Consider the following 16,905-nt stretch of genomic DNA (forward strand, 5'->3'; position numbering starts at 1 on the left):
TTATCTGGCTGGGAATGTGTCCAGTTACTTTTAGAGTTCCTCTTCCTCTTGAGCTGAGAACTAATTTCCCAGCATTCTCTACTGTTAAATAGTTCACAATGTATTCGGTCTAATTTGTCAGGGACAAGGCTAAATATCTCTTATCAGGAAAAAGCAACAAGTTATTCACAGAGAAAATGCCTTGGCGTTTCTCAGGCTCTTGCTATCTTCATGTGCTTTTCTCTTGTCACTCACGGTTCCTTGGCTTTCCAAATGACCTTCAGATAATTCTTAAACAGACAGAAGAAGGAATAATATTAGTTTTCATATATCTCAAATTAGGAAATATAAGTAGAGAAATTAAGGATGAGTTGACAAATTAGTATTTTGGTCAGGACTTAGAAAAAAATGAAATTAGGAACGTTTCTTTCCTAATAATTATAATCAGTTAAGTAAAAAGTAATGGTGTATGAATTTTATTTTTAGAATTTTTTCTTGACAAATACAAAATGGAAAGTTCTTAGAGTTCTTTTGTTAAAGTCATCGCAAAGCTTACCATGTTTCCATTTCTAGTTCTAGGGATCCTGCTTCTTAGGATGTAGCCACTTTCTTCATAGAGTCTCCATTCTTTGAGGGTTATCATTTTTCTTTGCAAAATTCTATGTTTGTATTCTAAATTTTTGTATTTGGTACGACACTGTTTCCAGTCTCTGTCTACCCCAAATTGGCCAGTCTTCTGTCAGTTTCCTCAGATATTTCTTTGGCCTTTGTAGTCTCTGAACATTTGCTTTATTTCATCTGCGCTCTGACCTCGTTTTCAGACCAATGCTTCCGGCTCCCGTGTCATTTGCTGTTATGGAGTGTGTGTAACTTTCAGGATCTTGTAAGGGAATGTGATTATCTATAAATGAACACAGCTCAGTTATTCAGACTTGTTAATGATTCTCGTAGTTTGAGTATCATCCACTTGACACACAAGATTTCCATAGATCACTGAGCATCATAATAACCAGGATGGGGGCGTTGATCTTTCAATCTAACATGAAGACAGACTGCCCCTTGATGTATCTGCTTGAAACCAGTAGGTTGCCTTCATTGGATTTCTATAACTACAGAAAGCTGTATTATTTACTAATTTCTTTTGGTAAGAAATAGAAATAGACATTTTTCTCTTTCTCTCATAGCATATTCTGCACAGACTTATGTATAATAAGGAAGTTCTGAGGTAGCATACAATAGAGATCTAGTTTCCAACTACTTAAGATAGCATGTTTTAGACAGAAAATATCAAAAGAACACTTGAAATCCAGCCACCTAGCTCCTGTTCCCAATCTTTAATACTTTGATGTGTCTTCTAGGGCAGCATTCACATTATTTTCCTCTGTTAGAAAACAGCGTAGCAGTTTAAATTTAATCTGTTCTTGCAATTGAAGGTTGTACTGAGCCACTGTCGGAGCACATTTCTAACCTCCAAAACATAACCTTGAGACTAAGAGTATTTGTCATGTTGGAATTGCCTCCTTCCGCATCTTCACGTATTCCATGTTAAAATTCAAGGTGGTGTGCTGAGCTTGGACCTGAACTAGCATTATCAGACCCAAGTCTGTTGAGCGCCTGGCTAAGGACGATCTCATTTGCTCTTCATCGTAACTAAGGATGCTCCTTAATGCAGTTGGTGTACAGAAGGAAGACCGCATTAGTGGTTTGTGCTTTCATGTTGAAACAGTGGTCTGTATTCACTCAGAAGGGTTCCACTAGATAGTTATTTAATTCATGGGTTTATCTGGTGTGCTCTACTGCGTGTAGGAGATGTTTGCAAGTCAGTCAGTTGTTTGCACCCCGGGGGAAGCACTGCTAATCCTGAGGTGACATTCTGAATTGAAGTGTCTGATAGTAGTACTTTTTGTTTTCCCAATCTCAGTTATACTTTCCTATACTTGGGATAGTATTTTAAAAATACTGCACTGTGTAACTAGGTATCTTGAAATATATAGATGTTTAGATGTTTATAAAATTGAGTTTTGATGATTTTTTTGACGTTGAGACAGGGTTTCTATGTGTAGCTTTTGAATCCTGTCCTGGAACTCGCTCTGTAGATCAGGCTAACCTTGAACTCACAGAGATCCATCAAACTCTGCTGGAATTAAAGACGTGTGCCCCCATGCAGCTGATGTTCTATATGAGACAAGATCTCTCTCTCTGTAACCCTGAGTGTCCTTCAGTTTCTATGTAAACCAGTCTATCCTCAAACTCAGAGAGATTCACCTGTCTGTCCCCTGAGAGAGCTGGAATTAAAGGCATATACCACCATGCCTGTAATGTTTTTTATTTTTATTTTTTAATTTTTTTATTGAAATGTAATATTTTTTAAACTAAAAAATGATTTGTTTAATATGCCAGTGAAGCAAAATGTTATTAGTATATGTAAAAGTGGGTATGAGGAGAATTACCCCAAACTATTAAGGACATATTTGCACAGCGAGTCCAAAATGAAGTTTAGATTGTGGCAACATCAAGACTTTAAATGATTGCACTCTGGAGTCACGGAGGTAGAATCACATAGGCTGCTAATATACAGTATCTTTGTATGTCTTCCTATGTAGCCTTGGCTGGCCTAGAACTTGCTATGTTGACCATGCTAGACTTGAACTTATACATCCATCTGCCACTGCCTCCCCAGTTCTGGAATTCAAAGCATATGCCACCATACTCTGCAATTCCCTTCTTAGTATAAATCGACCTGAGTACTGAATCCAATGAGTCTAATCATACAGGGTTAGAATTCTGTAAACCTCTGATTATATTTTTTGCCATAGATCAATATATAACTTTTTTTTTAATTCATTCATTCATTTATTTATTATGTTTACAATATTCTGTCTATGTGTGCCTGCAGGCCAGAAGAGGGCACTCATTACAGATGGTTGTGAGCCACCATATGGTTGCTGGGAATTGAACTCAGGACCTTTGGAAGAGCAGGCAATGCTCTTAACCTCTGAGCCATCTCCCCAGCCCCATCAATATATAACTTTTATGTGTGTTTCTGTTTAGTGTGATGGATTCATTAACATTGAATTCACTGCCAACAGGGAGTGTAAGGCATGCCTGAAGAAGGTTATCTGATGTCTTCTCCCTAGGTTTCAGCCATGCACCTAACCCTTAGAGGCTATGGATAGCAAGGCAGCATTGCACTCGGGTCATTGCTGAAATAAAAGTTACCCGAAGTGTGGAAAACCATGGTGCTGCATAGCACTTGGGTAGCAGGGGATGAATCAGAAGTCCACATTTATCCTTAGCTACTTAGGAAGTTAGAGGCCAGTCTGAGCTACGTGAAACCCTCTATAAACAAACACAAGTAATTAGAGCTTGTACTCTGGAAAATCTCCTTGTTTTCAAGTGTTAATGAAGTAACGTCAGCTCAAGGGCATAGCTTTTAGGCTAAATTGACTTCTCAAAATATATTACAGCTCTTTTTATTCTTGTTTTTGCAGTTTAGGTTCAGGACTTTTCACTTTTACTCTGTCAATACTCCTAGAAGGTCAAATGTGTGAGGAAGGAATTAATTTCTGGAGCATATGTATGTGGGTGTTCATTTGTCAGTGTGAGAATACAGTCATCAAAGCTTGAAGTTGAAACAGAACAAGAAACCACAACAACTCGTGTTTACACTAAGACAGCTACAATAAAGGCAAAGTGTTGCTTTGTCCTTGTCTGCCTTTAACTGAGAATGCGTGTGTCGGGATAATTGCAGATAGCAAATGACCCTTGAAAACAACCCAAGAGCTGAATTTCCTATCGCAAAATTAATAAGTAAGGACCAGCTGTACCTTGTTACTGTAGCTAAGCTACACACGCTGGAATAGTAGATTGTTAGCATGGCCTTTTGAAAAGAAGTAAAAATATCTTCTCCCGTTGATGAAAAGCTCAAGTTGAAATATTTTCATTTATAAAATTTCAGTTAGACAAGAAAGAAAATACTATTCTGGGATAGTTAATGAGAGCAATTGCTGGGGGTGTCTTGGTAAACCAGTACATGTCTTAATAAATGCTGGTGTACGTGGGTATGGGAGGAGAGGTGTTACTCAGCAACGCTTCGTAATGAGCCCTCATCTCAAAGTTTGCTCGGTTTTAGTGCCAAATGATTTTCAGACGTCAAGGAAATTTGGACATCTGTTTACGTCACTTTAACTGGGTAGATTCATCAAAGATTCTGTTAGGAAGGTAAAATAGTCCGTCATTGGAAAACATTTATACCCCAGAGAATGGAAAACAGGTTCAACACAAAGTCCGGTACTCGCTGAGGATAAACAGTGTGCAAGCTCATTTACACAACTTAAACACGTTACCGTGTGACCTAACAGTTTCACACGGTGAACTCCCGAAAGAATCGGGAGCTGGTACCCAGACCTGTGAGTGCTCTTGTTCACAGCTGCATTTTCTAATTTTAAGTAAAAAAAGAAACCAGGGGCTAAAAACCATATAGGTGACACCATTTATGAGACATTTCCAGAATGAGCAATTCTGCAGTGGTTGCTATTGACTGCAAACGGTCCTCAGTGCAGTCAAGTGTCTACTAACAGATCCAGGGTCTTTGCAGGCTGGTCGGGATGCTGTGAAATTTGCTATTTGTGACTAGAATGACTTTGAATATACAAAATATGTACTGTGAGAGTAACAATTGATATGCCCTCTGCTGGCCATCTCGGTGCTAATTTTATTCAGAAGTTAGTGACATTTTTAAGTTCAGCAAGGCATTTTAGTACAACCAATGTTTTATTAGAGTTCTTCTCAGATGAATAACGTGGCCTTTCATTTGTGGATTTTTTTGTTGTTGTTGTTTAGTTTTTTGCTGTTGTTGTTGTTGGTTTTTAGGCTGAACATCTGAGTAACCGTTCAACAGGATCCCTTCTGCTTGTGCAGTACTTGTTTAGTATTCCTTATTTTCAGCCCTCCAAATCAGAATTGACCTATTACTGTCCTTCAGATAGCCATGCCTGAAAAACAAGATACCGTGTTTCCAGCCACTGAGACTGGAGGTGAATTGAGTCAGTTTTGTTTCCTCTTGTTTGTACTTCAAACCCAGGAGGAAATACAGATCTTTCTTTTAGATCCAAAGTAATAATAATTATCCCAGCCATTCCATTTTACTCAGTGTAACAGGAGGAGACTGGGAGTTGTTTTCCCTGGCTGCTTTAGCCACGGGCTTTTAAGCAGTGACTTACTGGATGGAACCAGCTCATTTGTTGTCTTGAAGTGGAATCAAATTGGTTTTTGTGTGCTATGTTCCCTGGTCCTCTGCTAGTCCTATTCTCTGAGTATGGCAACCTGGCTGTGATTCCCACCACCAGCTGTGCTTGGGGATTGTTAAGAATGTAGGTGCTGGGGCTGGAGAGATGGCTCAGCAGTTAAGAGCTATGGCCCCCAGACTATGATGTAGAAGGAGAGAGCCAGTGTCTTCACATTTAAACTCTCAACCTTAAAACTGTTCAGAATCAGGTTTCACGATTAATTGAGGCTAAGTTGCAGATAATATTCCAGATTTAATTTAAAATTCTAAACTCTAAATTTAGATTGAAAATTCTGCTTTAGGGAAGCGAGAAGACCAGGTGGTGGCTGCGGGTGCACTGTAGATCTCTGTGTTTGATGCGAGTTCCAGAGCTTTCAGGGAAACCATGTCTCAAAAAATCAGAAAGAGAGAGAGGAGAATCGAGGGGAAGATGTTAATGCCCACATGTCTCTTACCTCCCTAGCTTGACTAGGGCTTAGAGGCGGATAGAATTTTTATATATTATATTATCTGGTTTTATGTTCAATGAGTTGGCCTGGTGCAAACTGTCAGTGGAACAGGGGAAAGCTCATGTCGCCATTTGTGGTGTGAGTCATTAAATTGTACAGAGGCCACTGTCGTAGAGATTTGACGGTGTATTTGTATAAAGCAAGGAGACAGAAAGAAGTGGACTCTTCACCATTGTTAGAATATGGTCCAGACTGATTTCAGTTATGAGACCTCAGGGCTTATGTGAGATGCTCTTGGCATGAGTAGTCAGTTAAAGAATTGAGTAAATCTAAAGATGTTGCACACTGCTAGTGATTACGTGTTAAAATATCAGCTGTGGAGTTTTAGGGGGGAGAGAGAAAAGGAAGGAATTTTTCGTAGACACCATAAACAAGTGTGTCTGACCTGCAGGAGTTTAACTGAGAAGGGACTGGAGGTGTAAGGAAGGCTGTAGGTCAGTGATCCCAGAAAGGCCAATGCCCTTCATTCCTCAGAACTGCCTGGTAGGTAGGGAGGGGAGAGACAGAGATAAAATGGAGTTGGTAGGTTTTAGAAGTTAGTTTTTCTTTAAGGCAGACAGGTGGCAAAGGGCTGCAGACACTGACTGAAAGGGAAGGTACGAGATGCCATATCAGCTCTCCAGAGTCATCATATCTAAGAGGTGGCACCAGATACCCTCCTTCGTGGTTCAACAGTTTCTTCTACTGGATCCCTAGCCGGAGAGCCTGGCCCTGCTAGCTGATGCTTGTCCACGTTAAGAGACAATGACATAGTGTACAGAGGAAGGGGAAGCAAGCTGGCTTAGAGTTTGACAAAGCTGGGGAGAAATCTCAGTCTGTGGACCTTGTTTGAGCAGTGACACAATTGATCAGAAGATGAAATAAGCACATGTAGGTCTTTGTCCCAGAAGGTGCATGGGTGTATTCTGTTGTCCAAGTCTCCTGCAGACAGCCTGTTTTCATTCCTAGTGTTCCATTTCCTGAAGGAACCCTAATTCCTGGGGACTCCATTACAGAATTTCAGTGTTTTTATTTGTATATTTAGGAAGGTGGAAATACTAGAGGAGAATTTTCTGTCTTGTTTGGAGCTATGTGAAAATCATCAGCTGGACAGCATTTTTGATAGACCCGTTTGCTAAGGGTTTAAATTAATTCCAAACCTATCTTCATACCTCTTCGTACATCAGAGCCACAGCAACCATGGTTTGTACAGAATTAGTGCCATTCTGATGTGCCTTTGCTTTACTTGGAATCTAAGAAGTGATGGTATTGAACCTCCTTTTGAGCTTCAAACCTTGCACAAAATAGTATGTTAGATTGTTTTAATCTTTATTTCAGACAATATTTATCACATGTACTCAGAAATTATAAACAAAGTGAAAGAAAAACAAAAGATTGACAGTTGTCTTTTTATCTGCAGTGATCTCTGGGGTGGTGCTTGAGCTCAGGGTTGCCAGGAACCTGCTTTTACCATCCTTCCCTCTGTCATTGTGTGGCAGGTTCATACCGCATCTAAATCATGGAAGAACTTCATAATTCTAGCGCTGTCTCCTGAGCTGTGGACATCCTTAATTATTCTGTGTTCATACGTGAGCTTTTTTTTTTTTTTTTTGGTTTTTCGAGACAGGGTTTCTCTGTGGTTTTGGAGCCTGTCCTGGAACTAGCTCTTGTAGACCAGGCTGGTCTCGAACTCACAGAGATCCGCCTGCCACTGCCTCCCCAGTGCTGGGATTAAAGGCGTGCGCCACCACCGCCCGGCTCATACGTGAGCTTTTTATACTTTGCTCGACACTGTTGCCAGTCTGTCTGCTCGTAATGATTGCAGCCTTTGGCAATGTAAACAAATGCTCCTTTATTTCTCAGTGATCCATAAAGTTGCTTTTGTATATTTCTTTCTGCCCAGACACTTAGGAAAGCTTTAATCTCCTCGTCAGTCCAGTGGTTTCCAACTCCACACCCCATGTTGAAAGTGACCTGGAAATGATCCATTCCTTTGTTCACAGGGGTCAAGAGAGTGCTGGCATTGTGACCAGTGATGGGAGTTCAGTGCCTACATTCAAGGTGCATAAGGTAAAGTGTGATCCCTAAATCCTGATGATATTACAACCAACTGTTGCCAGCTGGTCATTGGTATCTGGGGTGGGGCTAGGCACAGGAGTGTGCATCTTTAATGTCAGGACTCGGGATGTGGAAGCAGGTGGATTTCAGAGTTTGAGACTAGTTTGTTCTGCACAGTAAGTGAGGTTCAGGCCAGACTTGGCTACACAGTAGATGTGTTTTCTAGGTAAACAAGTCAGTAAATAAATAAAGTGTGGAGATATGAATAAAATTGAAACTAGAACCGTTTGGATCAGCAAACTGGAAGATTCTTGGGTCAGTCTACTTCCAGCTTTGTGTCCTCGCATTGGTCCAGTTAGGGTGTATGTCTTCCCCAGTGATGTTTCGCTAACCAGTGCATGCAAGCCAAGGGGTCCATCAGTTTCAATACTTTTAGGAATCCTTTTTTTTTAAAAGACAGGGTTTCTCTATAACTTTGGAGTCTGTCCTAGCACTCGCTCTAGACCAGGCTCACCTCTAACTCACAGATCCGCCCGTCTCTGCCTCCTGAGTGCTAGGATTAAAGTCGTATGCCACCACCACCCAGCATAGTTAGTGTCATAAAATAGAAGTGTCTCAAGGCTGTGGCAATCCTGAAAACTAAATTGTTAAGTTCTAAATGAATTTAATGTGAAAACCTGGAGTCCAGTTTAAATCCACTAGAATTCTGATGCACAGAAGACCATGAAATGCTTGTCTGTTTTGGATTGCCCATGCCTAGTCTTGTCATTAGCAATACCAGTTTCTGGTTTTTCTTAACATTTGCTTTTACATTAACTTCTCAAGGGAATGGGATTTGTCAATCATGTTTTTACTGAAGATAATTTGAAGAAATTGTATGTCTCAAATCTTGGAATTGGTCATACGAGATATGCCACGACGGGAAAGTGTGAGCTGGAGAGTTGCCAGCCATTTGTTGTTGAAACTCTGCATGGGAAAATAGCTGTGGCCCATAACGGTGAACTGGTAAATGCAGCTCGGTTAAGGAAAAAGGTGAGTGGGTTCTTTACTGGCTCCTTGGGTGTTATGATAGTTAATGAAAAGACACTGATGATCTAGATCTAGGGCATCTTCTAATTATTGCCACTTGTTACCTCTGTTCAGGAAACCATTGCATCAGAATTGCCCGGCACGCTTGCTCTGACTCCAGATTCTTGTACTCCCCAGGCGACTGGAGGCAATGCCACTTTAGTGCTGTGATTTAGACCATTGATTTATGGGGCTGTCAGCAGCATGAGGAATTGCTGTCAAGATCCTCTTATTGCTTTGTCCTCTGTTCAGAGTTTGTGTGAAAGGAAAACTAAGCATTGTTCCCTGCGTCCAGACTCTGCACAGCATATTGCTATGACCAAACATGGAATTTCTTAAACCAGCCTGTTGGAGGCCTGTCGTTCCAATCCCCTCTGGTCCCATATGTTAGAACTCATTCTCATGAGGCTAAAGCCCAGTTCAGATGCCCACTCCAGTCTAGGCCCTGAGCACTCAGGGCCTATAGGCTGTACACTGAGTTCCCACATCCCCTCCTTGATTCCACTTGGTAAGGGAGTGACTCGTGGAACTCAGAAAAATGCTTAATTTATGCATATTAATTTATTGACCCCTGGAAACCACTCTGCAGGCACCAATCAGAAGCTCCATGGACCCAGTCTTTTAGTCCTGTAGCTTGACCTTTGCTGGTCAACTTGAGCTTCAAGGACTGTTCTCCTTAGAGGTCTGGTCTAAGACTGAATGTAGCCCTCTGTTCACACCATTGGTTTCCATGGTAGCTGCCCTGTATCCTGACGCTGTCAAGGAACATCTAACCACCAGACATAACATTATTATATTATTATACAAATTTCTTTAGTGGCCAGGCAGTTTGGGGATTCTGTGCCAGGAAAGATTAGGCTGAAATTGATGTGTGTTTGGCTTTTTTTGGCTCTCTGTGTCTCTTAAATGTAGATAAAAATATTTGGAGTTGAAAGTAGAAAACTGTCTATTCTGAACATGTATAGTGTTCTTCCTCGTTAGTCCCCTAAATAACCTGACAGTAGTTACAATGTGCTTGTTACTGTAAGAGTAGAAAGAGGATTTTAAGTAGGTTTTGTTTGTTAGTTTTCCTTTCTGGGAGTTGGACCCAAGACGTCATGTGTGCTAGGCAAGCACCGAGTCACTGAGTTATGTCCTCTGCCCACGTCAGTGTGTTTAAGGGATCGAAGCATCTGTGGAGTTTGGTTTGTCTAGGGTTATCCCTTATTTCTGACTCTTTTCTCGTGACCGGGTCTTACTGTTGCCCAGGACACATAAGTAGATCTAGCTAACCTGAAACTCCCCTTGGTCCATCTTTCAAGTTCTGGGATTACGGGCATTTCCGCTTCTGAACAATCTCAGGAAAATGCAAAAAGAAAGTGGACTATAGACTCAGAAATCTTTATCTGACATGCTTAGGTGGGAGGTCTTTCAGATTCTGTAGTGTTTGCACCTGATGAACTGCAACCAAGTCAACGTGTAGCTTATATATCGTGGTACAAATTTAACATGTTGGCTAAATATAATTCTGTGTGCTTTTTGTTTGTTGGTTGGTTGGTTTGTTCAGCTGAGCTCTGCTCTGTTCACGGAGAAGTCATGAAGATGCAAAGTATCAACAGTTCTGAGCCCACGGGGTCAGTGTTACCACCCTGGGCTTTACGTGCCCGTGGCCCAGCTTCTAGTGTTACAACCCTGAGCTCAGAGTGTTGGGTAGGCACAGCTGGTGACTTCTGGCAGCCTGGGAACCCTTCCAGCAGTTGGGTCTGACAGCTTCTCCACAGCTCTGCTGCCTCTCACCTTCTCCGTGCTGCCCTCTGTCCTTTTGATTTTGTGGATATGCGTGTGGGTCTGAGCGTATGTGTCCTCCCACATACATGATGGTGCCTCAGGAAACCAGAAGAGTGCATCAGATCCCTGGGTGCTGGAGTTCTAGGTGATTTTTGAGCTGCCATGTGGATGCTGGGAGTCGAATCTGTGTCCTCTTAACGGCTGAGCCATCTTTCCAGCCCTTTCCACAGGTCTCTATAAATCTCTGAAGTCTTTGGTAGCTGTGGTCCTGACCACCCCTTTGAACTCTTTAGCCTTCTTCGAGTTGTTGCTGGGTGTCCCTGGGATGAGGAACCCCAAGGGACTAGGTGTTCCTCACACAGCCCACTCAGCCTACTGGACCCATAACGAAAGGCCCTAAATAAGCAGCAAAACTAATCAAATTGGTGACTTTGCTGCAGCCAAGGTGCGGTGGGCAGGAAGTGTCCCAGACAGACGCCCGGAGGCTGAGAGGAGCCTAGCTTACATTTGTGGACTAGCTGACCTGATGCAGAGTTCCTGCCCTGGGGAGCTGTGGACAACTGCAGTGGGGTTGGAATATCTAGATGGCTGCGAGGTGCGGGCTGCAGGCTGGATTGTGTGAAGGATCTCTGAAGCTGTCAGGGCCTAGGAACTTTTGAGAGTTCTTGGCAATTGGCAAGCACCCCTTTTCCCCTCCCCGTCTGAAATTAGTCTCAGTGGAGTCCACTGTTGGCCTGGTTCTCCCTGACGTTATCCTGACCCATTTATTTGGCAACTCTCAGGATTCCCCTGAAGATGGTAAAAGCTGAAGCTGGCTGTCACCTTTCCAGGAAACATCAGGCACTGCATATCAGGTTACACTCCCAGCAGAGGTCCTCCCAGTCCCGCCATGATCTGGGGCCTCAGAGATCACAGTAGCAGCTCTGTAGCCGTGTCTCTGCTTCTGTTTCTGCTCTCGGGTAACTGCTGCACTGTATGCCGTTGGACAATAGCGGTCTAACTGTGAGTCTTTTCTCTCCCATAGCTTTTGCGCCATGGCATTGGGCTTTACACGTCCTCTGATAGTGAAATGATTACCCAGTTACTAGCCTACACCCCTCCTCAGGAAAGAGACAATACCCCAGACTGGGTCGCAAGGTAACTGTATAACTAGCTGATGACTGCAGCTCTTGCGTTGAGAGCTTTACTTGTACAACGTGTTTATCGCCAGAGTGATTCATTCGGTCAATTGTGATTCCAGAATTAAGAACTTAATGAAGGAAGCGCCCACTGCATACTCTCTGCTCATAATGCACAGGGATGTCATTTATGCAGTGCGTGATCCATACGGAAATCGTCCTCTCTGCATTGGTCGTCTTATTTCAGCATCTGATGAGAATGGCAAAGGTAATGGGCTTCAGTTGGAATTTGATTTATATAATCCTTTTCAAAATCATTGTTTCTATTGGCAAGTCTCCCCTTTCTCCCTTTTTCTTTTAAAAATCTGTGGTTACAGGAAGCTTATGGAAAGGAAGAGGGGGAGGAAAACACATTATCTTTAAGTGTATGTGAGTGTGTACAACATTGTATGTAGGTGTGTGCCCCTGTGCCGTTTCTCTGTCGAGATCTGGTGTCATCCTGTTCCTGTGAAGCAGGGTCTCTCTCTGCACTTGGAGGTTGCTTGCAGCCTACCTTAGCTGGAGTTACAGGGATGTGCAGGATGTCAGGCTTATTATGTGGGTGCTGGGATGGGAACTCTGGTCCTTATGATTTCACAGCAAGCTTTCTAGCCCTAGCTATTGATGTCTTTTAAAGATGTGTGCATAAGGAACAGGCATACACATGTATGTACGCATGGAGGAGTGCTTGCCTGTGCGTGGGTTGAGAGAGGCCAGAGCTCAACCTCCATTATCGTCTTTCCTTGCTTTCTGCTTTACTTTTTGAGATGGGATCTCACTGAAACCTGAGCTCACTGTTTTCAGCGAGGGTGGATGGCAGTGAGTTCTCTGGGTCTCTCCCAGAGGTGGGGTTCCATGTGACCACTGGCATGCTCAGCCTGTAGAGGGTCTCTGGGATCCAAACTCAGCCTCTTATTAGGATACAAACATGTTCTTCACTGAGACACCTCGCTAGCTCCTGGTTTTAGTTTTAAAGTGTATTGCCCAGGCTGTGTCTGACTCCTCAGTTCATTTAATATTGTATTCCTATGTTTTTCTGAATTGCCAGTTCATATTTTTGCTTAACTAACCTTTTTATTTCTGCAGTGATTTTTCTTCATGATGTATCGTCTGTGTTATTCGAACCATATAATGCTAGAAGGAATCTTGGATTATTTATTATCTTATACTGGAACCAGCTGCTATTATTGTGATGCTAATAATACCTTTTATCTATTTAAAGTTTAGCTCTTCTCATGAAATATTCTCCTTTTTTTAAAGCTCTTTTTTAAAAGTTATTTTACAATTTTGTGTTTGAATCCACACAAATGGCAGTGGCATGGAGAGGGAGGTCAGAGGACCTCCTGCTCATTTTTGGGATTCCTTTCCCCTCTGCCATGTGGCACCCAGGGATTGATCTCCAGCTGTGAGGCGTGAAAAAAAATCACCCTTGACCTGTGAGCCCTGTCATTTGCCTGAAAACCTCTTTTAAAAAATTTCCTTGTGGGGACTGGGTATGTAACTGATTTTTAGTACAGTGTTTACCTGGGATGTCCAAGACTCTGTTTGGGCTTCTATTTTGAGGGTGCCATACTAAAAGCAAACAGAAAACAGAGACGTTCCTGTACCCAGTGACTGAAATGATTGTCTTGTGGTTTCTAGAGAAGAAATCTTCAGAGAGTGCAGGATGGGTGGTGTCTTCCGAGTCGGGCAACTTTCTCTCTATTGGCGCAAGGTAAGTTGTATCCTCTTTATTATTTCATATTGTTTTTACATCATGAGGACATTTTTCTGCCAAATTTGATAATACATGCTTGTAGTCTTGGCTTCCAAAAGCCTAAGGCAGTAAAGAGAACCTGAATTCTACATATGGCCACCCTGTCTCTCACCCCATCTGCAAACAAACAAACAAAAAAATACAGGAAACCAGCTGGGACAGGGCAAGGCGGAGAGGGAAAGAACAGAACTGTTTTATTCAGACATAGTGTTGCACACTTTATAAGTGCCGAACAGCCTAGTCGTGATTTTGAACATGGAAAATCATTTGAACCTTGAACTCTGGAGTTCAATACCAGCTTAGGCAAATGTGTATCCAAAAAAGAGGTGAAGAAATGTATGGCCAGGTGGTGGTGGCACAAGCCTTTAATCCTAGCGCAGGGAAGGCAGAGGCAGGCAGGTCTCTTTGAGTTCAAGCAAAGCCTGGTTTGAGCAAGTTCCAGAACAGCCAAGGCTCTACAGAGTAACCCTGACTTGAAACACCTTCCCCTACCCCGAAAGGAAAAAAGAAATGAGTTTGGGAATTATCGTTTTTAAAGAGAGATGATGGCTATTTTTGTTTTCATGACCAATTTCTTTGCGATATAAGACAGCACCTGTGAGTAGTGTCCATAGCAATCGTACTGAGTTTAATGTCCCAGTGCCACTTTCTGGTTCTGAAAATACTGTCTTTCAAAATGCCACAAGTCTCCAACTTGATTTGATTTTTTTATTTTTTAAGTATGGCTGTGTTTGAGTTTGATTCCATGTCTCTCACTAACCCAGGCCACCCTGGATTCAGAGGGCTAGGACTACAGGTTGAGACACAATGCCTAGCTTAGACAATTTAGTTTGTTGATTTTATAATGACATTTATTTAGTTGTGTGGGGAGGGACACATTTGGAGGTCAGAAGATAACATGCAGGGGTCAGTTCTTTTCTCCTAGAGATCAAATTCAGGTCTTTACACAGGTCTAAGCACTTCTACCAAAACAGCTGAAGACTTACTTTCCAAAGTAGGGACTTGGGCTGGAAGAAGGCTCTGTTGGTAAAGTGCCTGCTGCCTGAGCAGTGGACTTGAGCTTAGATCCCAACACTCAAGGGAAAGTTGGTTGCAGTATAATCCCAGGACCTGAGGGGTGACTGGGGAGAGGTTTCTTGTTTGTTTGTTTTACATTTCTTTATTTTGTGTGGTGAAGGGGTGTGGGTGCCACAGGGCACCTGTGGAGAGATCAGAGGACAAGTTGTGAGAGTCAGTTCTTTCCTTCTGCTGTGTGGGCTCCAGCAATCAAACTCAGGTCCTCAGACTTGGAACCAACTTCTTTCCTTCTGCTGTGTGGGCTCCAGCAATCAAACTCGGGTCCTCAGACTTGGAACCAACTGTCCTTAACCGTACTGAACAATTCACTGCCTCTTTAGGTCATGCTCTTAAGAATAAAGTAAGCCAGGCGTGATGGTGCATGCCTTTAAATCCAGCTCTCAGGAGGCAGAGGCAGCCGCATCTCTGAGTTCAAGTCTAGTTTGGTCTAGGAGGGCTAGTTACGGGACAGTCAGGGTTGACAGAGAAACCCTGTCTCCAAAAAACAACAACAAAAAGAATTAATCTTTACTCCTCTCAAAAAACACATGGTTACTTTCATAATGAAGTGATATTATAGATTATATTGTATACCGTATCAAGATTTGTCAGTGGGCAATGAACGAGAGTACTTACTGACTTCTTTATTGATAAAATATAAGTCCCTTTTTTAACATTCTTCTATTTTAAGAGTAGCAGAGTTATAGTCTTTTCTTTAGCTTTTTAAAAATTAGCATATACTCATCGTATAAAATGATAGGTTTCACAGATATCTTCTGTTTGTTTGTTCTAAGATATTCTCATGAAGTCAAGCCTGGAGAAATTGTAGAAATATCCAGGCACGGTGTCAGAACTCTTGATACGATTCCAAGGTCTGAAGGAGACCCAGTGGCTTTTTGTATCTTTGAATATGTTTATTTTGCAAGACCAGACAGTATATTTGAAGGTAAGTCATTTCTTTGACTCTTTGTATGAATCTCATTTATCTCATTGAGACATGACAGTTCTTGGCCAAAGGCTTGTGTGGCACTTGGGAAGCATATGGCTCAATAGGAGCTATGAATATGTCACTGAGCTGCAAATCATAATCACCCTTCTTTTCAACTCTTACATTCTATTTTTTTTCTTTGTTTTTTTTTGTAATAAAGGGTATAACTTTCAAATACATTTTATGGTGGAATTTTGTATATATCACACAATTGAATCTCTTAGTTTATGTCTTTCTACTTTATTGTTTCTGTATTTTTTGTTCAATCTATAAAATCCTTACACCAGCTTTTCAGAAACCAATATTGTTCTCAGTTAAGACAATCTTATTCTTTTCCAACCATTCCAGGCCAGATGGTTTATACAGTAAGGTACCGCTGTGGCCAGCAGCTGGCGATTGAAGCGCCTGTGGAGGCAGACTTGGTTAGCACGGTTCCAGAGTCGGCTACACCTGCAGCTCTTGGGTATGCGGCAAAGGTATTGACTTTTAATTATTCAGTGAGTTGTTCTTCTGTCTTTCAAATACATACGGATTAGAACGGGAAAATTCACCAACTTACTGTAAGAAGGAAATGTTGGGGTCTAATGTTGATTCCTGTTCAAGAAGTTTTAGCCGTTTCTTTCAACAAAATGTGGGCTGAGATATTGGGTGGTGGGTAAAGGCTGACATGTGAGTTTGCTACCTAAGACCCCCGTGGTGGAAGCACAGAACTGACCCAAGTACCCCGATTTCTGTACCAGCTGTGGTGTGCAAATGCTCGTGGATGAACACCTGCACAAACAAGAAGCAGTTTTTATTCACCTAAAGATGAGAATATTGGATCTCATTTTTAATTTTGAGCAGCATACAGAATAATGAGTTTCACTGTGACATTTTCATACACTTGTATTTTCCCCAGTTCTTCATCGTCCCTTTCCCACCGCCCGTCCTCTGTCACTTTGCAGTTTCTGGCTTCTCCACAGTGCTGTGCTGTCATGTGTCTTCCTTTATCTCTGTTTTCCTTTTCCCTTGTGGCCTGTTAGTCTCTCCTCGTCACCTTTCTTTTTTTTTTTGGTTTTTCGAGACAGACTTTCTCTGTGGTTTTGGAGTCTATCCTGGAACTAGCTCTTGTAGACCAGGCTGGTCTCTAACTCACAGACATCCGTCTGCTTCTGCCTCCGAGTGCTGGGATTAAAGGCGTATGCCACCACCGCCCGGCTTCCCCTTTCTTTTTTCACCTCTCTCTCTCTCTCTCTCTCTCTCTCTCTCTCTCTCTCTCTCTGTCTTACACACACACACACCACTGCACACTATATTCAGGT

At 42.2% G+C, this 16,905-nt stretch overlaps 1 protein-coding gene across 1 annotated transcript in view; it reads left to right on the plus strand.

Moving 5' to 3' along the window:
- Ppat (phosphoribosyl pyrophosphate amidotransferase) overlaps nucleotides 1–16,905 on the plus strand; it is a 32,716-nt gene that overhangs the window by 5,669 nt on the left and 10,142 nt on the right. The window contains exons 2-8 of the mRNA XM_041671060.1: nucleotides 7,758–7,824; nucleotides 8,638–8,844; nucleotides 11,672–11,784; nucleotides 11,888–12,033; nucleotides 13,446–13,518; nucleotides 15,411–15,562; nucleotides 15,953–16,080. Of these exons, the coding sequence (XP_041526994.1) occupies nucleotides 7,758–7,824; nucleotides 8,638–8,844; nucleotides 11,672–11,784; nucleotides 11,888–12,033; nucleotides 13,446–13,518; nucleotides 15,411–15,562; nucleotides 15,953–16,080 (886 nt within the window). The remainder of the gene's footprint in view (nucleotides 1–7,757; nucleotides 7,825–8,637; nucleotides 8,845–11,671; nucleotides 11,785–11,887; nucleotides 12,034–13,445; nucleotides 13,519–15,410; nucleotides 15,563–15,952; nucleotides 16,081–16,905) is intronic.

This window comes from Microtus oregoni, unplaced genomic scaffold (genome assembly GCF_018167655.1).
Source record: "Microtus oregoni isolate MIOR12 unplaced genomic scaffold, Mior012 000021F_ref0000039, whole genome shotgun sequence".
NCBI lineage: Eukaryota > Metazoa > Chordata > Mammalia > Rodentia > Cricetidae > Microtus > Microtus oregoni.